The sequence below is a fragment of the Ranitomeya variabilis genome, chromosome 8 (genome assembly GCF_051348905.1).
Source record: "Ranitomeya variabilis isolate aRanVar5 chromosome 8, aRanVar5.hap1, whole genome shotgun sequence".
NCBI lineage: Eukaryota > Metazoa > Chordata > Amphibia > Anura > Dendrobatidae > Ranitomeya > Ranitomeya variabilis.
Genome location: NC_135239.1, coordinates 3,324,729 through 3,347,778, shown reverse-complemented (window position 1 = coordinate 3,347,778; position 23,050 = coordinate 3,324,729). Strand labels below are relative to the sequence as shown.

The window sequence follows — 23,050 nt, the reverse complement described above, 5'->3', positions numbered from 1 at the left end:
TGGGCACACTGCAGCGAGGGCGATATAACTACTCCACTCAGGCGGGAACAATAACTATCATAATTATCAGTGCCATCTGTCGCTGCCAGTTTCCCCCAAAAGCTCAGGACACTTCTGCTGCCACCAGCTCTGATTTATTTAATCACGGGTCCGGAGCCGACCCACATTAGTAGCTATGGCTTAGGTCAGAGGCTTTAGGGTAAGTTCTAGAGCAAGGGAACAACGCTAGCTAATATTATAGCAGACCGTGCGGGGGAGGGGCGATACAGCAAAGTGCAGCACAGCGTCAGCTGCCTCCCTGGACAAAGACTAGTGCAAAATGAGGTCTCCCGGTCTTATACCCCTGGTCGGGACATCACGGAGTGGGCTGGAAAGCCATCTACAACCCCTGGCAAAAATGATGGAGTCTCCGGCCTTGGAGGATGTTCATTCAGTAATTTTGTAGAAAAGAAGCCGATCACAGACCTGGCACAAAACTAAAGTCATTTCTAATGGCAACTTTCTGGCTTTAAGAAACACTAAAGAAATCAAGAACAACAAATGTGGTAATCAGTAATGGTTACTTTTTTATCCAAGCATAGGGGAAAAATTGTGGAATCATGAAAAACAAAAAAACCCTCCCACACATCACTAGTATTTTGTTGCGCCACCTCTGGCTTTTCTAACAGCCTGCAGTCTCTGAGGCCTGGACTTATTGAGGGTCACACAGGACTCTTCACCAATCTGGCTCCAACTTTCTCTGACTGCTGTCACCAGATCAGCTTTGCAGGTTGGAGCCTTGTCATCGACCATTTTCTTCATCTTCCACCAAAGATTCTCAATTGGATTGAGCTCCGGACTATTTGCAGCCCATGACATTGACCTTATGTGTCTTTTTTCATGGAATGTTTGCACAGTTTTTGCTCTATGGCAGGATGCATTATCATCTCGAAAAATGATTTCATCATCCCCAAACATCCTTTCAATTGATGGGATAAGAAAAGTGTCCAAAATATCATCATAAACTTGTGCATTTATTGAAGACTAGATTGTGGCCCGATTCTAACGCATCGGGTATTCTACAATATGCATGTCCCCATAGTATATGGACAATGATGATTCCGACTGTGCCCGTCGCTGATTGGTCGAGGCAACCTTTTTGACATCATCGTCGCTATGGCACCATTATGACATCTACGTCGATACTGTGCCCGTCGCTGATTGGTCGAGGCCTGGCAGCCTCGACCAATCAGAGACGTGGGATTTCCATTATGACATCATCGTCGCCATGCTGTGCCTGTCTCTGATTGGTCGAGGCCCAGGCGGCCTCGACCAATCAGCGAATGAATAAACGGGACAGACAGACAGACAGAAAAACCCTTAGACAATTATATATATATCTATACAAAAATCACCAGGCTTATCATAAATTAGGGGCTGGGAACACCCAAATTTTCCTCCCCCACTATCATTAACCACACCACAATGGCTGGTAGGGAAACTCCAAACCAAATATACCACAGACAAAAGGAGTAACAAAATCCCAAGGCACATGTTCAAAAACATATAAACTTTATTGGTAATAAATAACAATGCAATATAATAAAGTTACAATTGCTATAAAAGCACAAATAAGACAGGAGAATTTTCAGAGCCCATAGGTATACCAGCGGTAGACAGAGAGTCCAATAGCCTTTGGGTAGGTATAAATATATATCCTATGTCAGATTCTAAGGTCATGTGGAAAGACATCCCCCCATATCAAGAGACAAGTAATAAGACACATGCTTTTGTAGTAACATGCCGCCACATAGACCACAGTGAAAATCTCAATTAGTTCAGCTTACCCATATATAAGGCCAGAGGATTTGCTCCGCTGCGCTGGCAGCCCCCTGACGCGCGTTTCGCGGATTGCTTTATCGAAGAGGGTTAAACATTGACTGCTCACATCAGATTTAAATGCAGCACATACCGGAAGTCCAGGTGGCGTGTTGGCGCACGCGCATTCAAAACCAGGCATCAGCTTCCCCTCCGGCCGTCATAGCCACGCCCACATAGGGCGGAACACCGCCAAGGACGTCAGTGTCATGTGGGCGCGGCTACAGCAGATAGCCGTCGGTAAGCCAGAAGCACTCAGTCCGAAGTGCGCGCGCGCACAGCCACCGACCATTTTATTGGAGACCACATGAGCTGACATGTTATAGGGGACACATTGTTAGATATATCCCCTGCATCGTGAATACATATAGTGCAACGTGCACATTATATAAAACTATAAAATAAGAAAACCATATTACCACATTATAAAAAATATGTGCACAATTATATCCAAAGTGTATAATTACATATATAAATAGCCATATATTAACATATACAAATACAAAAAACATATAAAAATATCAATAATGATGTACCATTATTAACAATACATATAAATAATATAAGTGATACAATTCATCCCATCATTGTTGATTGGAAGGTGCAAAATGTGAACAAGAAGAGTGGCCAACAGATTATTATGGTCTCGGAAAAAGTGTACCACGGATGTGCCAGTACGTGTTAAAGCTGCAAAGAATAAAAGAAAAAGAAGAACAAAGACAATGATTAAAATCAGAGATGGAGAAAAACCCTGTATTAAGCAGAGGATTGTGCGACCAAATACATGGTAATCACAAAGTGGGTAGTGTCAAGCACCAACCCATCATCGTGACGCCTCCACAGCAGAAGGAGGGACGGTGGAACAATAATATATATCCCTATTTTAATAATCTAGAGGAAAGGGGCAAAACTTACTCTTTCATTCAACCCTTTTGGGGCCACAGTATCAAGGGTGACAATCCACCTACACTCACATTGTGCCAGGAGTTGGTTAAGATTGCCACCCCTGATACCCCCATGAATCACATCAATCCCCCTTACCCTCAAGCCGCTGGGATCGGACCCGTGACAGGTCCGAAAATGTCGGGGAATGGTCTTCAATGTCGAAACATCGGTTGCCTTCTTTGCGGCAATGATATCACGAACATGCTCGCGTGTCCGCACTTTTAGTTCCCTGGAAGTCAAGCCGATGTAAATAAGGGAGCAGGGACAAGTAGCATAATAGACCACCCTCTTCGATAAAGCAATCCGCGAAACGCGCGTCAGGGGGCTGCCAGCGCAGCGGAGCAAATCCTCTGGCCTTATATATGGGTAAGCTGAACTAATTGAGATTTTGACTGTGGTCTATGTGGCGGCATGTTACTACAAAAGCATGTGTCTTATTACTTGTCTCTTGATATGGGGGTATGTCTTTCCACATGACCTTAGAATCTGACATAGGATATATATTTATACCTACCCAAAGGCTATTGGACTCTCTGTCTACCGCTGGTATACCTATGGGCTCTCCATTTGAAAATTCTCCTGTCTTATTTGTGCTTTTATAGCAATTGTAACTTTATTATATTGCATTGTTATTTATTACCAATAAAGTTTATATGTTTTTGAACATGTGCCTTGGGATTTTGTTACTCCTTTTGTCTGTGGTATAAAAATTATATATATAGACTAGACTGTGGCCCGATTCTAACGCATCGGGTATTCTAGAATATGCATGTCCCCGTAGTATATGGACAATGATGATTCCAGAATTCGCGGCAGACTGTGCCCGTCGCTGATTGGTCGAGGCAACCTTTATGACATCATCGCCATGGCAACCATTATGACATCTACGTCGATACTGTGCCCGTCGCTGATTGGTCGAGCCAATCAGAGACGCAGGATTTCCATTATGACATCATCGTCGCCATGCTGTTCCCGTCGACCAATCAGACGCGGGATTTCCAGAACAGACACAGACAGACAGACGGAAAAACCCTTAGACAATTATATATATATATATATAGATGTAATGACAACCATCTCCCCAGTGCCTTTACCTGACATGCAGCCCCATATCACCAATGACTGTGGAAATTTGCATGTTCTCTTCAGGCAGTCATCTTTATAAATCTCATTGGAACGGCACCAAACAAACATTCCAGCATCATCACCTTGCCCAATGCAGATTCGCGATTCATCACTGAATATGACTTTCATCCAGTCATCCACAGTCCACGATTGCTTTTTCCTTAGCCCACTGTAGCCTTGTTTTTTTCTGTTTAGATGTTAATGATGGCTTTCGTTTAGCTTTTCTGTATGTAAATCCCATTTCCTTTAGGCGGTTTCTTACAGTTCGGTCACAGACGTTGACTCCAGTTTCCTCCCATTCGTTCCTCATTTGTTTTGTTGTGCATTTCCTGTTTTGGAGACATATTGCTTTAAGTTTCCGGTCTTGACGCTTTGATGTCTTCCTTGGTCTACCAGTATGTTTGCCTTTAACAACCTTCCCATGTTGTTTGTATTTGGTCCAGATTTTAGACACAGCCGACTGTGAACAACCAACATCTTTTGTAACATTGCATGATGATTTACCCTCTTTTAAGAGTTTGATAATCATCTCCTTTGTTTCAATTGGCATCTCTCCTGTTGGAGCCAGGATTCATGTCAGTCCACTTGGTGCAACAGCTCTCCAAGGTGTGATCACTCCTGTTTAGATGCAGACTAACGAGCAGATCTAATTTGATGCAGGTGTTCGTTTTGGGAGTGAAAATTTACAGGGTGATTCCATAATTTTCCCCCTATGCTTGGATAAAAAAGTAAGCATTACTGATTACCACATTGTTTGTTCTTGATTTCTTTTAGTGTTTCTTAAAGCCAGAAAGTTGCCATTTGAAATGACTTTAGTTTTGTGCCATGTCTGCGATCGGCTTTTTTTCTACAAAATTAAACAACTGAATGAACATCCTCCAAGGCCGGTGATAACATAATTTTTGCCAGGGGTTGTATTAAACATATCTAAGCATATGAACTTCGTAGAAGGATGACACAATTACCGTCTATCTCAGCATGAAATGGACTTTCATTTAAATCCAAACACAGCTTGGCTATGTCAGCAACATGAGGTATTTGGTTGTGTACTATCGCGCACACTGAGCTCTGCTATCTCTAAGAGCGGAGAACACGCTGCGGGCTATTCTGACCCCCCCCCCCTCTTCTCTCACTCTGCCTGCTTGTGTGTGTGTGGAAAAGAATGTCTATTGCCCCCTGCAAATAACAGTCTCCAGGAAGGCTGCTCATCTCTCCCTCCTCCCATCTAGTACTAGTTGAAACTGGTATTGACCCTCTCAAAAGACATGAGTTTCTGTGTTTGATTAAAGTTACATATTGCAGCACTGATTTGGGCTGGAACTATACGAATTACATATTCCGGATGTCCATCGGTAGACATCACCCACTGAAAGTGCGAGCAGCTAGGAGCAACGAGTGCAAAGTGCGGATTTCTCCTCAAGCAGTTCATGTAATGGCTCCGTATTTACACTTAAAAGAATCGCCCCTGACGTGGGGAACATCATAAGCATTGTGTCGTACTTACACGAGGTTCACACAGCGAGGTATGCGTAAAAGATGGTTTTCATATTATAAGTAAGAGGAGGTTACAGCTTCCAAGTGATGTCACCACAGGGGGAGTGCCTGGGATTTGGGTTCGAATAGCTTGGTAAGACCGCATTCCAGCAGTGTCGTTTGCCGGGGGATTCAGCCGCAGACAGGCTGTGCAATCTGACCTGAAACTAAGTGGGGAAGGTCCCCCCCCCCCCCAGCCAGCACACTGCATACCATTGAATGATATGAAAGAATCGTAAGTCAATTTTCACCGTTCATCCCTTTTATTTGTAATTGTAATATACACATGATTCGTCGTCTTTATAATATTTTTAAATATTTTTTGTAAATACTGCCTAACTTTTTATGAAGTAAAATATATAATTTTACTAGCTTGTCCCTTCATGCTCTATATCCGGACTGTGCGTCCTCTGAGGTGAATTACGCTACTGATTTGGATTAGCTGCGGACCCTTTAACCCTTGGAAAATCAGAGCTGGTGGCAGCATACTTTGTTCTGTGCGATTGAGAATCTTTGTAGCGACGGCGGCGTTGATCATTTTTGTTCCCGCCTGAGTGGGAGTAGTTATATCGCCCTCGCTGCAGTGTGCCCCATACCCAGTACATAGCAGGCAGCCTTTCTGGCGACTAATTACCCTAGGTGCAGTACCTAATCTGACCTGAGGGTAAGGGAGGCGCCAGAGAGCTGCAAGTTCCAAACTGGAAGTGGGATATAGATAAATCCCCTTCAGAAGGAACCAGGGGCCACTGTAGCTAAACAAAGGGATTGCCGTGTTTTGCTACTCTTTATGTGCACACGTAGAATGGTCCTCTGCGGATTTTCCCGCAGCGGATTTGATAAATTCGCAGGGCAAAAACACTGCGTTTTTCCAGCGGATTTATAGCGGATTTACCGTGGATTTTGTGCTGATTCCACTGCGGTTTTACACCTGTGGTTTTCTATTATGGAGCAAGTGTAAAACCGCTGCGGAATCCGCACAAAGAAGTGACATGCTGCGGAATGTAAAGAGCTGCGTTTCTGCGCGTTTTTTCCGCAGCATGGGCACAGTGTTTTCAGTTTCCCATAGGTTTACATTGTACTGTAAACTCATGGGAAACTGCTGTGGACCCGCAGCAAAATCCGCATCGTGTGCACAGAGCCTAACTTTCGGTTTCACAGCTGCATTCAGGAGGGAGGGGGAATGGTTCAGGATGACACAGCTGGCAGGCAGAGGAGAAGTGTGCTCACCCACAGGAAGAGAGGGGGTCAGAAAGCCCCCAGCGTGTGTCTGTAAAGCCATGGAACCTTCTAGAGGTATACTCGGAGCATGGCATATTTACATTATGGTGACGTCACTGGTCATAGATCAGGGACATATACGGGGGCCGGCCCAGCCCTGCCCGTTCATTGCTGCTTTATTTTCTAGGTGCCTCATTAGGAGAACTTCGGACATCCTTTCCAAGTATCTTCCCGTGAAGATAGAGCAGGTGATTTGCTGCAGGTGGGTTTTCGGAGCGCTGCGTTGTGCAGAGCCAACACTTTGCTGCACTGCTGCCGAGAGATGAGCCGCTGACCTGCTCCGCCTGCGCCTGCCTGTGCTGCGATCATTGTGCACATGCGGTGTGTCGCTTCTCTGATATTCATGTGGTGTGATCTGCTGCAAGTGTGGACAGGCGGTGTGCCGCAAAATGCTAGCCGTGCGCGAAGATCTCTGGTGTCAACGGGTGGAGTAAGTGTGAGTCTGCAGCGTGCGTGCTCTGTGTGGTGGCAAGGCTCATTGTGGGGCCCTATGTGGAGCGGGGTGAGGGGCCGGCGACGGTGCTCTGTGTGGTGGAGGTGTGGGGCTCTGTGTGGAGCGGGGGTGAGGGGCGGGCGACGGTGCTCTGTGTGGTGGAGGTGTGGGGCTCTGTGAGGGGCGGGCGACGGTGCTCTGTGTGGTGGAGGTGTGGGGCTCTGTGAGGGGCGGGCGACGGTGCTCTGTGTGGTGGCAAGGCTCATTGTGGGGCCCTATGTGGAGCGGGGTGAGGGGCCGGCGACGGTGCTCTGTGTGGTGGCAAGGCTCATTGTGGGGCCCTGTGTGGAGCGGGGGTGAGGGGCGGGCGACGGTGCTCTGTGTGGTGGAGGTGTGGGGCTCTGTGTGGAGCGGGGGTGAGGGGCGGGCGACGGTGCTCTGTGTGGTGGAGGTGTGGGGCTCTGTGTGGAGCGGGGGTGAGGGGCGGGCGACGGTGCTCTGTGTGGGGTGGCAAGGCTCATTGTGGGGCCCTTTGTGGAGCGGGGTGAGGGGCCGGCGACGGTGCTCTGTGTGGTGGAGGTGTGGGGCCCTGTGTGGAGCGGGGGTGAGGGGCGGGCGACGGTGCTCTGTGTGGTGGAGGTGTGGGGCTCTGTGTGGAGCGGGGGTGAGGGGCCGGCGACGGTGCTCTGTGTGGTGGAGGTGTGGGGCTCTGTGTGGAGCGGGGGTGAGGGGCGGGCGACGGTGCTCTGTGTGGTGGAGGTGTGGGGCTCTGTGTGGAGCGGGGGTGAGGGGCCGGCGACGGTGCTCTGTGTGGTGGAGGTGTGGGGCTCTGTGTGGAGCGGGGGTGAGGGGCGGGCGACGGTGCTCTGTGTGGTGGAGGTGTGGGGCTCTGTGTGGAGCGGGGGTGAGGGGCGGGCGACTGTGCTCTGTGTGGTGGAGGTGTGGGGCTCTGTGTGGAGCGGGGGTGAGGGGCCGGCGACGGTGCTCTGTGTGGTGGAGGTGTGGGGCTCTGTGTGGAGCGGGGGTGAGGGGCGGGCGACGGTGCTCTGTGTGGTGGCAAGGCTCATTGTGGGGCCCTTTGTGGAGCGGGGTGAGGGGCCGGCGACGGTGCTCTGTGTGGTGGCAAGGCTCATTGTGGGGCCCTGTGTGGAGCGGGGGTGAGGGGCGGGCGACGGTGCTCTGTGTGGTGGAGGTGTGGGGCTCTGTGTGGAGCGGGGGTGAGGGGCCGGCGACGGTGCTCTGTGTGGTGGAGGTGTGGGGCCCTGTGTGGAGCGGGGGTGAGGGGCGGGCGACGGTGCTCTGTGTGGTGGAGGTGTGGGGCTCTGTGTGGAGCGGGGGTGAGGGGCCGGCGACGGTGCTCTGTGTGGTGGAGGTGTGGGGCTCTGTGTGGAGCGGGGGTGAGGGGCGGGCGACGGTGCTCTGTGTGGTGGAGGTGTGGGGCTCTGTGTGGAGCGGGGGTGAGGGGCGGGCGACGGTGCTCTGTGTGGTGGAGGTGTGGGGCTCTGTGTGGAGCGGGGGTGAGGGGCCGGCGACGGTGCTCTGTGTGGTGGAGGTGTGGGGCTCTGTGTGGAGCGGGGGTGAGGGGCGGGCGACGGTGCTCTGTGTGGTGGAGGTGTGGGGCTCTGTGTGGAGCGGGGGTGAGGGGCGGGCGACGGTGCTCTGTGTGGGGTGGCAAGGCTCATTGTGGGGCCCTTTGTGGAGCGGGGTGAGGGGCCGGCGACGGTGCTCTGTGTGGTGGAGGTGTGGGGCCCTGTGTGGAGCGGGGGTGAAGGGCCGGCGACTGTGCTCTGTGTGGGGTGGAGGTGTGGGGCTCTGTGGAGCAGGTTGCACGCTGCCTCTCACCCTCCTCTCGGGGGTACACTCATCCTCTCACCCTGTCGGGGGGGGGGGGGAGGGGGGGTACACGCGGCCTCTCACCCGCCTCTCGGGGGTACACGCGGCCTCTCACCCTCCTCTCCGGGGTACACTCGTCCTCTCACTCTCCTCTCGGGGTGCACTCGTCCTCTCACCCTCCTCTCGGTGGTACACTCGTCCTCTCGCCCTCCTCTCGGGGTGCACTCGTCCTCTCACCCTCCTCTCGGTGGTACACTCGTCCTCTCACCCTCCTCTCCGGGGTGCACTCGTCCTCTCACCCTCCTCTCGGGGGTGCACTCGTCCTCTCGCCCTCCTCTCGGGGTACACTCGTCCTCTCACCCTCCTCTCGGGGGTGCACTCGTCCTCTCGCCCTCCTCTCGGGGTGCACTCGTCCTCTCGCCCTCCTCTCGGGGTGCACTCGTCCTCTCACCCTCCTCTCGGGGTGCACTCGTCCTCTCACCCTCCTCTCGGGGGTGCACTCGTCCTCTCGCCCTCCTCTCGGGGTGCACTCGTCCTCTCGCCCTCCTCTCGGGGTGCACTCGTCCTCTCGCCCTCCTCTCGGGGGTGCACTCGTCCTCTCGCCCTCCTCTCGGGGGTGCACTCGTCCTCTCGCCCTCCTCTCGGGGGTGCACTCGTCCTCTCGCCCTCCTCTCGGGGGTGCACTCGTCCTCTCGCCCTCCTCTCGGGGGTGCACTCGTCCTCTCGCCCTCCTCTCGGGGTGCACTCGTCCTCTCACCCTCCTCTCGGGGGTGCACTCGTCCTCTCACCCTCCTCTCGGGGGTGCACTCGTCCTCTCACCCTCCTCTCGGGGGTGCACTCGTCCTCTCACCCTCCTCTCGGGGGTGCACTCGTCCTCTCACCCTCCTCTCGGGGGTGCACTCGTCCTCTCGCCCTCCTCTCGGGGTGCACTCGTCCTCTCGCCCTCCTCTCGGGGGTGCACTCGTCCTCTCACCCTCCTCTCGGGGTGCACTCGTCCTCTCGCCCTCCTCTCGGGGGTGCACTCGTCCTCTCGCCCTCCTCTCGGGGGTGCACTCGTCCTCTCGCCCTCCTCTCGGGGGTGCACTCGTCCTCTCGCCCTCCTCTCGGGGGTGCACTCGTCCTCTCGCCCTCCTCTCGGGGGTGCACTCGTCCTCTCGCCCTCCTCTCGGGGTGCACTCGTCCTCTCACCCTCCTCTCGGGGGTGCACTCGTCCTCTCACCCTCCTCTCGGGGGTGCACTCGTCCTCTCGCCCTCCTCTCGGGGGTGCACTCGTCCTCTCGCCCTCCTCTCGGGGGTGCACTCGTCCTCTCACCCTCCTCTCGGGGGTGCACTCGTCCTCTCACCCTCCTCTCGGGGGTGCACTCGTCCTCTCACCCTCCTCTCGGGGGTGCACTCGTCCTCTCGCCCTCCTCTCGGGGTGCACTCGTCCTCTCGCCCTCCTCTCGGGGTGCACTCGTCCTCTCGCCCTCCTCTCGGGGGTACACTCGTCCTCTCACCCTCCACTCGGGGGTGCACTCGTCCTCTCACCCTGTCGGGGGTCCGCGCGGTCTCACCTGACCACCCCTGAGCGCTTTTATTCCTGTGCAGGCTGACTCCTCTACAGCTGGAGCTGTACCGACGATTCCTGAAGCAGGTGAAGCCCGCGGAGGAGCTGGCGTCCGGCAGGATGAGCGTCTCCTCGCTGTCCTCCATCACCGCGCTGAAGAAGCTGTGTAACCGTGAGTAGCGGTGATGGAGACGGCAGCGATTGTGCCCGACACAAAGTAACGCTGCGTTTCCTGCCGCAGATCCGGCCCTGATCCACGACAAGTGTGTGGAGGATGCAGATGGCTTCCAGGGGGCGCTCGGCCTGTTCCCCCCGGGGTACGACAGCAGGTCCGCCGAGCCCCAACTATCAGGTGTGAGGGTCAGTGGTCCGGGCTGCTGGGGGGCTCATATCCTGCAGTGACTGACCCCACTGCTGTCTCCAGGTAAGATGCTGGTGCTGGATTACATCCTGGCCGTGACCCGCAGTACGAGCAGCGACAAAGTCGTCCTGGTCTCCAACTACACGCAGACGCTGGACCTGTTCGAGAAGCTCTGCCGAGCGAGGAGGTAACGACGGCTCCTAAACACGGGGGGGCATGGGCCAGTCTGCCCCATATCCCCGGGGGGTGGGGTGGGTGATCTGCGTATGTCCCATATCCCCGGAGGGCAAGGGCTGGTCTTCCCCATATCATCGGAGGGTGGGGGGGCACGTGTGGACCGTGTATGTCCCATGTTCTGTTTGGCGTTTTATGTCCCATATCCTGGGGGGGGGGCGACGGCTGGTCTGCCCCATGCCTTCAGGGAGGGGGGGGGGGGCGCGTGTGCTGGTGTGCCCCATATCCCCGGAGGGGGCGTTGGCCTCGTCCGTCTGCCCCATATCCTGGGGGGGGGGGCTGGTGTGCCCCATATCCCCGGAGAGGGCGTGGGCCGCGTCTGCCCCATATCCCCGGAGAGGGCGTGGGCCGCGTCTGCCCCATATCCCCGGAGAGGGCGTGGGCCGCGTCTGCCCCATATCCCCGGAGAGGGCGTGGGCCGCGTCTGCCCCATATCCCCGGAGAGGGCGTGGGCCGCGTCTGCCCCATATCCCCGGAGAGGGCGTGGGCCGCGTCTGCCCCATATCCCCGGAGAGGGCGTGGGCCGCGTCTGCCCCATATCCCCGGAGAGGGCGTGGGCCGCGTCTGCCCCATATCCCCGGAGAGGGCGTGGGCCGCGTCTGCCCCATATCCCCGGAGAGGGCGTGGGCCGCGTCTGCCCCATATCCCCGGAGAGGGCGTGGGCCGCGTCTGCCCCATATCCCCGGAGAGGGCGTGGGCCGCGTCTGTCCCATATCCCCGGGTACCACTCTGTCTCGCCCTCTCTTTCAGGTATTTATTTGTCCGTCTGGATGGGACGATGTCTATTAAGAAGCGAGCGAACATTGTGGAGAGATTTAACAGCCCCACGGTTGGTTCCAGGGCGACCTGCTGGAGGGGGCTCACAGCCCCCACACTCGGAGGGGCAGGCGATGCTGCGGGGTCTTTGCGCCCCACGTTTGGGTAACACTGCACTCTGTTTCAGAGCCCGGACTTTGTCTTCATGCTGAGCAGTAAGGCCGGGGGCTGCGGCCTCAATCTGATAGGAGCCAACCGTCTGGTGATGTTTGACCCCGACTGGAATCCAGCCAATGATGAGCAGGCGATGGCGCGAGTGTGGCGGGACGGCCAGAAGAGGACGTGCTTCATCTACCGCCTGCTCTCGGTATGTGCACCCCATCACTCCTGCCGGGGGCCCAAATCACTTACTAATGGCTGCCCTGCCCCAGACAGGGACCATCGAGGAGAAGATTTTCCAGCGTCAGACACATAAGAAGGCGCTGAGCAGCTGTGTGGTGGACGAGGAGCAGGACGTGGAGCGCCACTTCTCTGCCGGGGAACTGAGGGCACTCTTCACCCTCACCGAGGACACCACCAGTGACACACATGACCGGTGGGTGCTGGACCAGAGGAAGGGGCTCACTGCTGCTAGGGGAGAAAGAAGGGGTCTGGGCTCAGGGCTCCCCTTACTATCGCTCACTCCACTCATATTCACCAGCATTCGCCCCCTCTCTCGCATTCTCCCACTCGCTCCGCTGTCTGTCGCATTCGCCCACTCTCTAGCATTTGCCCGTTCGCTCCGCTCTCACATTCGCCCGCTCTGCTCCGCTGTCTCTCGCATTCCCCCGCTCTGCTGTCTCTTGCATTCGCCCGCTCTGCTCCGCTGTCTTTCGCATTCGCCCTCTCGCTCCGCTGTCTTTCGCATTCGCTCGCTCTACTCCGCTGTCTCTCGCATTCGCCCGCTCTGCTCTCACATTCGCCCGCTCTGCTCCGCTGTCTCTTGCATTCGCCCGCTCTGCTCTCACATTCGCCTGCTGTGCTCCGCTGTCTCTTGCATTCGCCCGCTCTGCTCTCACATTCGCCCGCTCTGCTCCGCTGTCTCTTGCATTCGCCCGCTCTGCTCTCACATTCGCCTGCTCTGCTCCGCTGTCTCTTGCATTCGCCCTCTCGCTCTGCTGTCTCTTGCATTCGCCCGCTCTGCTCCGCTGTCTCTCGCATTCCCCCGCTCTGCTGTCTCTCGCATTCGCCCGCTCTGCTCCGCTGTCTCTCGCATTCGCCCGCTCTGCTCCGCTGTCTTTCGCATTTGCCCTCTCGCTCCGCTGTCTCTCGCATTTGCCCGCTCTGCTCTCATTCGCCCGCTCTGCTCCGCTGTCTCTCGCATTCGCCCGCTCTGCTCCGCTGTCTTTCGCATTTGCCCTCTCGCTCCGCTGTCTCTTGCATTTGCCTGCTCTGCTCTCATTCGCCCGCTCTGCTCCGCTGTCTCTTGCATTCGCCCTCTCGCTCTGCTGTCTCTTGCATTCGCCCTCTCGCTCTGCTGTCTCTCGCATTCGCCCACTCTCTCGCATTTGCCCGCTCTGCTCCGCTGTCTCTTGCATTTGCCCGCTCTCTTGCATTTGCCCGCTCTGCTCCGCTGTCTCTTGCATTCGCCCGCTCTGCTCCGCTGTCTCTCGCATTCGCCCTCTTGCTCCGCTGTCTTTCGCATTCGCTCGCTCTACTCCGCTGTCTCGCATTCGCCCGCTCTGCTCTCACATTCGCCCGCTCTGCTCCGCTGTCTCTTGCATTCGCCCGCTCTGCTCTCACATTCGCCCGCTCTGCTCCGCTGTCTCTTGCATTCGCCCGCTCTGCTCTCACATTCGCCTGCTCTGCTCCGCTGTCTCTTGCATTCGCCCTCTCGCTCTGCTGTCTCTCGCATTCGCCCGCTCTCTCGCATTCGCCCGCTCTGCTCCGCTGTCTCTCGCATTCCCCCGCTCTGCTGTCTCTCGCATTCGCCCGCTCTGCTCCGCTGTCTCTCGCATTCGCCCGCTCTGCTCCGCTGTCTCTCGCATTCGCCCGCTCTGCTCCGCTGTCTTTCGCATTTGCCCTCTCGCTCCGCTGTCTCTCGCATTTGCCCGCTCTGCTCTCATTCGCCCGCTCTGCTCCGCTGTCTCTTGCATTCGCCCTCTCGCTCTGCTGTCTCTTGCATTCGCCCTCTCGCTCTGCTGTCTCTTGCATTCGCCCTCTCGCTCTGCTGTCTCTTGCATTCGCCCTCTCGCTCTGCTGTCTCTCGCATTCGCCCACTCTCTCGCATTTGCCCGCTCTGCTCCGCTGTCTCTTGCATTTGCCCGCTCTGCTCCGCTGTCTCTTGCATTCGCCCGCTCTCTCACATTCGCCCGCTCTGCTCCGCTATCTCTCGTATTCGCCGGCTCTGCTCCGTTGTCTCTCGCATTTGCCCACTTTTGCATTCGCCCTCTCGCTCCGCTTTCTCACATTCGCCCGCTCTGCTCCGCTGTCTCTCACATTCGCCCGCTCTGCTCCGCTGTCTCTCGCATTCGCCCGCTCGCTCCGCTGTCTCTCGCATTCGCCCGTTCTGCTCCGCTGTCTTTCGCATTCGCCCTCTCGCTCCGCTGTCTCTCGCATTCGCCCGCTCTGCTCTCACATTCGCCCGCTCTGCTCCGCTGTCTCTCGCATTCGCCCGCTCTGCTCCGCTGTCTCTTGCATTCGCCCGCTCTGCTCTCACATTCGCCCGCTCTGCTCCGCTGTCTCTTGCATTCGCCCGCTCTGCTCTCACATTCGCCCGCTCTGCTCCGCTGTCTCTTGCATTCGCCCGCTCTGCTCTCACATTCGCCTGCTCTGCTCCGCTGTCTTTCGCATTCGCCCGCTCTGCTCCGCTGTCTCTCGCATTCCCCCGCTCTGCTGTCTCTCGCATTCGCCCGCTCTGCTCCGCTGTCTCTCGCATTCGCCCGCTCTGCTCCGCTGTCTTTCGCATTTGCCCTCTCGCTCCGCTGTCTCTCGCATTTGCCCGCTCTGCTCTCATTCGCCCGCTCTGCTCCGCTGTCTCTTGCATTCGCCCTCTCGCTCTGCTGTCTCTTGCATTCGCCCACTCTCTCGCATTTGCCCGCTCTGCTCCGCTGTCTCTTGCATTTGCCCGCTCTCTTGCATTCGCCCGCTCTGCTCCGCTGTCTCTTGCATTCGCCCGCTCTCTCACATTCGCCCGCTCTGCTCCGCTATCTCGTATTCGCCGGCTCTGCTCCGTTGTCTCTCGCATTTGCCCACTTTTGCATTCGCCCTCTCACTCCGCTGTCTCTCACATTCGCCCGCTCTGCTCCGCTGTCTCTCACATTCGCCCGCTCTGCTCCGCTGTCTCTCGCATTTGCCCGCTCGCTCTGCTGTCTCTCGCATTCGCCCGCTCGCTCCGCTGTCTTTCGCATTCGCCCTCTCGCTCCGCTGTCTCTCGCATTCGCCCGCTCTGCTCTCACATTCGCCCGCTCTGCTCCGCTGTCTCTCACATTCGCCCGCTCTGCTCCGCTGTCTCTCGCATTCGCCCGCTCGCTCCGCTGTCTCTCGCATTCGCCCGCTCTGCTCCGCTGTCTTTCGCATTCGCCCTCTCGCTCCGCTGTCTCTCGCATTCGCCCGCTCTGCTCTCACATTCGCCCGCTCTGCTCCGCTGTCTCTCGCATTCGCCCGCTCTGCTCTCACATTCGCCCGCTCTGCTCCGCTGTCTCTTGCATTCGCCCGCTCTGCTCCGCTGTCTCTCGCATTTGCCCGCTCGCTCTGCTGTCTCTCGCATTCGCCCGCTCGCTCCGCTGTCTCTCGCATTCGCCCGCTCTGCTCCGCTGTCTTTCGCATTCGCCCTCTCGCTCCGCTGTCTCTCGCATTCGCCCGCTCTGCTCTCACATTCGCCCGCTCTGCTCCGCTGTCTCTCACATTCGCCCGCTCTGCTCCGCTGTCTCTCGCATTCGCCCGCTCGCTCCGCTGTCTCTCGCATTCGCCCGCTCTGCTCCGCTGTCTTTCGCATTCGCCCTCTCGCTCCGCTGTCTCTCGCATTCGCCCGCTCTGCTCTCACATTCGCCCGCTCTGCTCCGCTGTCTCTCGCATTCGCCCGCTCTGCTCTCACATTCGCCCGCTCTGCTCCGCTGTCTCTTGCATTCGCCCGCTCTGCTCCGCTGTCTCTTGCATTCGCCCGCTCTGCTCTCACATTCGCCCGCTCTGCTCCGCTGTCTCTTGCATTCGCCCGCTCTGCTCTCACATTCGCCCGCTCTGCTCCGCTGTCTCTCGCATTCGCCCGCTCTGCTCCGCTGTCTTTCGCATTTGCCCTCTCGCTCCGCTGTCTCTCGCATTTGCCCGCTCTGCTCTCATTCGCCCGCTCTGCTCCGCTGTCTCTTGCATTCGCCCTCTCGCTCTGCTGTCTCTTGCATTCGCCCTCTCGCTCTGCTGTCTCTTGCATTCGCCCTCTCGCTCTGCTGTCTCTTGCATTCGCCCTCTCGCTCTGCTGTCTCTCGCATTCGCCCACTCTCTCGCATTTGCCCGCTCTGCTCCGCTGTCTCTTGCATTTGCCCGCTCTGCTCCGCTATCTCTCGTATTCGCCAGCTCTGCTCCGTTGTCTCTCGCATTTGCCCACTTTTGCATTCGCCCTCTCGCTCCGCTTTCTCACATTCGCCCGCTCTGCTCCGCTGTCTCTCACATTCGCCCGCTCTGCTCCGCTGTCTCTCGCATTCGCCCGCTCGCTCCGCTGTCTCTCGCATTCGCCCGTTCTGCTCCGCTGTCTTTCGCATTCGCCCTCTCGCTCCGCTGTCTCTCGCATTCGCCCGCTCTGCTCTCACATTCGCCCGCTCTGCTCCGCTGTCTCTCGCATTCGCCCGCTCTGCTCTCACATTCGCCCGCTCTGCTCCGCTGTCTCTTGCATTCGCCCGCTCTGCTCCGCTGTCTCTTGCATTCGCCCGCTCTGCTCTCACATTCGCCCGCTCTGCTCCGCTGTCTCTCGCATTCGCCCGCTCTGCTCCGCTGTCTTTCGCATTTGCCCTCTCGCTCCGCTGTCTCTCGCATTTGCCCGCTCTGCTCTCATTCGCCCGCTCTACTCCGCTGTCTCTCGCATTCGCCCGCTCGCTCCGCTGTCTCTCGCATTCGCCCGCTCTGCTCCGCTGTCTTTCGCATTCGCCCTCTCGCTCCGCTGTCTCTCGCATTCGCCCGCTCTGCTCTCACATTCGCCCGCTCTGCTCCGCTGTCTCTCGCATTCGCCCGCTCTGCTCTCACATTCGCCCGCTCTGCTCCGCTGTCTCTTGCATTCGCCCGCTCTGCTCTCACATTCGCCCGCTCTGCTCCGCTGTCTCTTGCATTCGCCCGCTCTGCTCTCACATTCGCCCGCTCTGCTCCGCTGTCTCTCGCATTCGCCCGCTCTGCTCCGCTGTCTTTCGCATTTGCCCTCTCGCTCCGCTGTCTCTCGCATTTGCCCGCTCTGCTCTCATTCGCCCGCTCTGCTCCGCTGTCTCTTGCATTCGCCCTCTCGCTCTGCTGTCTCTTGCATTCGCCCTCTCGCTCTGCTGTCTCTTGCATTCGCCCTCTCGCTCTGCTGTCTCTTGCATTCGCCCTCTCGCTCTGCTGTCTCTCGCATTCGCCCACTCTCTCGCATTTGCCCGCTCTGCTCCGCTGTCTCTTGCATTTGCCCGCTCTGCTCCGCTGTCTCTTGCATTCGCCCGCTCTCTCACATTCGCCCGCTCTGCTCCGCTATCTCTCGTATTCGCCGGCTCTGCTCCGTTGTCTCTCGCATTTGCCCACTTTTGCATTCGCCCTCTCGCTCCGCTTTCTCACATTCGCCCGCTCTGCTCCGCTGTCTCTCACATTCGCCCGCTCTGCTCCGCTGTCTCTCGCATTCGCCCGCTCGCTCCGCTGTCTCTCGCATTCGCCCGTTCTGCTCCGCTGTCTTTCGCATTCGCCCTCTCGCTCCGCTGTCTCTCGCATTCGCCCGCTCTGCTCTCACATTCGCCCGCTCTGCTCCGCTGTCTCTCGCATTCGCCCGCTCTGCTCCGCTGTCTCTTGCATTCGCCCGCTCTGCTCTCACATTCGCCCGCTCTGCTCCGCTGTCTCTTGCATTCGCCCGCTCTGCTCTCACATTCGCCCGCTCTGCTCCGCTGTCTCTTGCATTCGCCCGCTCTGCTCTCACATTCGCCTGCTCTGCTCCGCTGTCTCTCGCATTCCCCCGCTCTGCTGTCTCTCGCATTCGCCCGCTCTGCTGTCTCTCGCATTCGCCCGCTCTGCTCCGCTGTCTTTCGCATTTGCCCTCTCGCTCCGCTGTCTCTCGCATTTGCCCGCTCTGCTCTCATTCGCCCGCTCTGCTCCGCTGTCTCTTGCATTCGCCCTCTCGCTCTGCTGTCTCTTGCATTCGCCCACTCTCTCGCATTTGCCCGCTCTGCTCCGCTGTCTCTTGCATTTGCCCGCTCTCTTGCATTCGCCCGCTCTGCTCCGCTGTCTCTTGCATTCGCCCGCTCTCTCACATTCGCCCGCTCTGCTCCGCTATCTCGTATTCGCCGGCTCTGCTCCGTTGTCTCTCGCATTTGCCCACTTTTGCATTCGCCCTCTCACTCCGCTGTCTCTCACATTCGCCCGCTCTGCTCCGCTGTCTCTCACATTCGCCCGCTCTGCTCCGCTGTCTCTCGCATTTGCCCGCTCGCTCTGCTGTCTCTCGCATTCGCCCGCTCGCTCCGCTCTCGCATTCGCCCGCTCTGCTCCGCTGTCTTTCGCATTCGCCCTCTCGCTCCGCTGTCTCTCGCATTCGCCCGCTCTGCTCTCACATTCGCCCGCTCTGCTCCGCTGTCTCTCACATTCGCCCGCTCTGCTCCGCTGTCTCTCGCATTCGCCCGCTCGCTCCGCTGTCTCTCGCATTCGCCCGCTCTGCTCCGCTGTCTTTCGCATTCGCCCTCTCGCTCCGCTGTCTCTCGCATTCGCCCGCTCTGCTCTCACATTCGCCCGCTCTGCTCCGCTGTCTCTCGCATTCGCCCGCTCTGCTCTCACATTCGCCCGCTCTGCTCCGCTGTCTCTTGCATTCGCCCGCTCTGCTCCGCTGTCTCTTGCATTCGCCCGCTCTGCTCCGCTGTCTCTTGCATTCGCCCGCTCTGCTCCGCTGTCTCTTGCATTCGCCCGCTCTGCTCTCACATTCGCCCGCTCTGCTCCGCTGTCTCTTGCATTCGCCCGCTCTGCTCCGCTGTCTCTTGCATTCGCCCGCTCTGCTCTCACATTCGCCTGCTCTGCTCCGCTGTCTCTTGCATTCGCCCTCTCGCTCTGCTGTCTCTCGCATTCGCCCGCTCTCTCGCATTCGCCCGCTCTGCTCCGCTGTCTCTCGCATTCCCCCGCTCCGCTGTCTCTCGCATTCGCCCGCTCTGCTCCGCTGTCTCTCGCATTCGCCCGCTCTGCTCCGCTGTCTTTCGCATTTGCCCTCTCGCTCCGCTGTCTCTCGCATTTGCCCGCTCTGCTCTCATTCGCCCGCTCTGCTCCGCTGTCTCTTGCATTCGCCCTCTCGCTCTGCTGTCTCTTGCATTCGCCCTCTCGCTCTGCTGTCTCTCGCATTCGCCCGCTCTGCTCCGCTGTCTCTTGCATTTGCCCGCTCTCTCACATTCGCCCGCTCTGCTCCGCTATCTCTCGTATTCGCCGGCTCTGCTCCGTTGTCTCTCGCATTTGCCCACTTTTGCATTCGCCCTCTCGCTCCGCTTTCTCATTCGCCCGCTCTGCTCCGCTGTCTCTCACATTCGCCCGCTCTGCTCCGCTGTCTCTCACATTCGCCCGCTCTGCTCCGCTGTCTCTCGCTGTCTCTCGCATTCGCCCGCTCTGCTCCGCTGTCTTTCGCATTCGCCCTCTCGCTCCGCTGTCTCTCGCATTCGCCCGCTCTGCTCCGCTGTCTCTCGCATTCGCCCGCTCTGCTCTCACATTCGCCCGCTCTGCTCCGCTGTCTCTTGCATTCGCCCGCTCTGCTCTCACATTCGCCCGCTCTGCTCTGCTGTCTCCTGCATTCGCCCGCTCTGCTCTCACATTCGCCCGCTCTGCTCCGCTGTCTCTTGCATTCGCCCGCTCTGCTCTCACATTCGCCTGCTCTGCTCCGCTGTCTCTTGCATTCGCCCTCTCGCTCTGCTGTCTCTCGCATTCGCCCGCTCTCTCGCATTCGCCCGCTCTGCTCCGCTGTCTCTCGCATTCCCCCGCTCCGCTGTCTCTCGCATTCGCCCGCTCTGCTCCGCTGTCTCTCGCATTCGCCCGCTCTGCTCCGCTGTCTTTCGCATTTGCCCTCTCGCTCCGCTGTCTCTCGCATTTGCCCGCTCTGCTCTCATTCGCCCGCTCTGCTCCGCTGTCTCTTGCATTCGCCCTCTCGCTCTGCTGTCTCTTGCATTCGCCCTCTCGCTCTGCTGTCTCTCGCATTTGCCCGCTCTCTCGCATTTGCCCGCTCTCTCGCATTTGCCCGCTCTCTTGCATTTGCCCGCTCTCTCGCATTTGCCCGCTCTCTCGCATTTGCCCGCTCTCTTGCATTTGCCCGCTCTCTTGCATTTGCCCGCTCTCTTGCATTTGCCCGCTCTCTTGCATTTGCCCGCTCTCTTGCATTCGCCCGCTCTGCTCCGCTGTCTCTTGCATTCGCCCGCTCTCTCACATTCGCCCGCTCTGCTCCGCTATCTCTCGTATTCGCCGGCTCTGCTCCGTTGTCTCTCGCATTTGCCCACTTTTGCATTCGCCCTCTCGCTCCGCTTTCTCACATTCGCCCGCTCTGCTCCGCTGTCTCGCATTCGCCCGCTCGCTCCGCTCTCCCATTCGCCCGCTCTGCTCCGCTCTCACATTTGCCCGCTCTGCTCCGCTGTCTCTCGCATTCACCCGCTCTTACATTCGCCCTCTCACTCCGCTTTCTCGCGTTCGCCTGCTTGCTCCGCTCTCTCGCCTTCGCCCGCTCGCTTGCATTCGCCTGCTCTGCTCCGCTCTTTCGCATTCGCCCGCTCTTACATTCGCCCTCTCTGCTCCGCTGTCTCTCGCATTCGCCCGCTCGCTCCGCTCTCTCCCATACGCCCGCTCTGCTCCGCTCTCTCTCCGCTCTCTCACATTCACCCGCGCTTCGTCTTTTTATTCTTGTAGGTTCAGATGTCGTCGCTGTGTGAATGGACGCCAGGTGCGGCTTCCTCCGGACGGCACAGACTGTACCTCGGACTTGTCGCAGTGGTATCACTGTTCTGATAAGCGCGGCCTGCAGGACCCTGTGCTGGCGGCGGCCTGGGATGCTGCGGTTACATTTACCTTTCACCAGCGGTCACATGATGAGCAGCGAGGGCTTCTGTAGCAGCTGTGCTCTGGGGTCCGGGCTGGGTTTTGGTGGAGGACTCCGAGCCTATCCCACTATGTAGTAGGTGTAATAATATTAGCTAATACCTCCAATTAGAAATGTAGTATAGTCCTTCTGATTTGCCATGTCTTTCCTCATGAGCAGGCGTTACAGAACTCTTAGGTATCCATGGCTGTGACCACTGATAGTGATAGCTAGTTGTTGTAACCATAGATGCCCAAGCTCCTGCACATGTGGAAAGAGACATAAGCAATCAGAAGAACTGTACTGCATTTCTAATTGGAGATGTTTGGTAATATTATTAAACCTACAACATTGTGGGACTGGATCTTGGAGATGGAAATACCCCTATCGCTGTGTGTATATAGGTGATGATATAGCATGGTGGCTCTGTTGTGGTCCAAGAACAGCGCCTCTCGCTAGCCATGGGCTGGGTGCGGTACTGCTGCCCTTGTTGTAGTCAGGTGTTTCACTGTTCATAAAAACAACTGTCTCTTTAAAAAATAAAGGGAATGTGCCACAGCTGTGTGCATCTCATCCCTACAACTACACGTGTACATACACCCAGGAGAGGGGGGATGGGGAAGAGTTAGGCTGCACCCCGCCAGGAGAGGGACGGGGTGTTGTTGGGGTTAAGCCGCGCCCCGCCAGGTGGTAACCGGTGTGTGTGTTGGGGTTAGGCTCCACCCCGCCAGGTGGTGACCGGTGTGTGTGTGTTGGGGCTAGGCTGGGCCCCGCCAGGTGGTGACCGGTGTGTGTGTGTGTGTGTGTTGGGGTTAGGCTCCACCCCGCCAGGTGGTGACCGGTGTGTGTTGGGGTTAGGCTCCACCCCGCCAGGTGGTGACCGGTGTGTGTGTTGGGGTTAGGCTCCACCCCGCCAGGTGGTGACCGGTGTGTGTGTTGGGGTTAGGCTCCACCCCGCCAGGTGGTGACCGGTGTGTGTGTTGGGGCTAGGCTGGGCCCCGCCAGGTGGTGACCGGTGTGTGTGTGTGTTGGGGTTAGGCTCCACCCCGCCAGGTGGTGACCGGTGTGTGTGTGTGTGTGTTGGGGTTAGGCTCCACCCCGCCAGGTGGTGACCGGTGTGTGTGTGTGTGTGTTGGGGTTAGGCTCCACCCCGCCAGGTGGTGACCGGTGTGTGTGTGTGTGTTGGGGTTAGGCTCCACCCCGCCAGGTGGTGACCGGTGTGTGTGTGTGTGTGTGTGTGTGTGTGTTGGGGTTAGGCTCCACCCCGCCAGGTGGTGACCGGTGTGTGTGTTGGGGTTAGGCTCCACCCCGCCAGGTGGTGACCGGTGTGTGTGTTGGGGCTAGGCTGGGCCCCGCCAGGTGGTGACCGGTGTGTGTGTGTGTGTGTTGGGGTTAGGCTCCACCCCGCCAGGTGGTGACCGGTGTGTGTGTGTGTGTGTGTGTGTGTGTGTTGGGGTTAGGCTCCACCCCGCCAGGTGGTGACCGGTGTGTGTGTTGGGGTTAGGCTCCGCCCCGCCAGGTGGTGACCGGTGTGTGTGTTGGGGCTAGGCTGGGCCCCGCCAGGTGGTGACCGGTGTGTGTGTTGGGGCTAGGCTGGGCCCCGCCAGGTGGTGACCGGTGTGTGTTGGGGCTAGGCTGGGCCCCACCAGGTGGTGACCGGTGTGTGTGTGTGTGTTGGGGTTAGGCTCCATCCCGCCAGGTGGTGACCGGTGTGTGTGTTGGGGTTAGGCTTTATCCCGCCAGGTGGTGACCGGTGTGTGGGGGTTAGGCTCCACCCCGCCAGGTGGTGACCGGTGTGTGTATGTTGGGGGTTAGGCCGCGCCCCGCCAGGTGGTGACCTGTGTGTGTGTGGTGGGGTTAGGCCGCGCCCCGCCGGGTGGTGACTGGGGGGGGTGTGATGAGGGAGCAGCCGCCATCTTGGAT

The 23,050-nt window shown here is 57.9% G+C and overlaps 1 protein-coding gene across 5 annotated transcripts in view; it reads left to right on the top strand.

The window, feature by feature from the left end:
• Positions 1-21,684, top strand: part of RAD54L (RAD54 like) — a 36,713-nt gene extending 15,029 nt beyond the window's left edge. For 4 of the 5 annotated variants that reach the window (XM_077277932.1, XM_077277931.1, XM_077277933.1 and 1 more), the window contains 8 exons: positions 6,866-6,940; positions 10,592-10,722; positions 10,792-10,902; positions 10,975-11,098; positions 11,896-11,974; positions 12,089-12,268; positions 12,333-12,496; positions 20,959-21,684. In XM_077277932.1, coding sequence (XP_077134047.1) covers positions 6,866-6,940; positions 10,592-10,722; positions 10,792-10,902; positions 10,975-11,098; positions 11,896-11,974; positions 12,089-12,268; positions 12,333-12,496; positions 20,959-21,160 — 1,066 coding nt within the window. In that variant the 3' untranslated portion in view covers positions 21,161-21,684. The remainder of the gene's footprint in view (positions 1-6,865; positions 6,941-10,591; positions 10,723-10,791; positions 10,903-10,974; positions 11,099-11,895; positions 11,975-12,088; positions 12,269-12,332; positions 12,497-20,958) is intronic. The other variant, XR_013218607.1, reaches the window with a different exon arrangement.
• Positions 21,685-23,050: the final 1,366 nt, after the last annotated feature.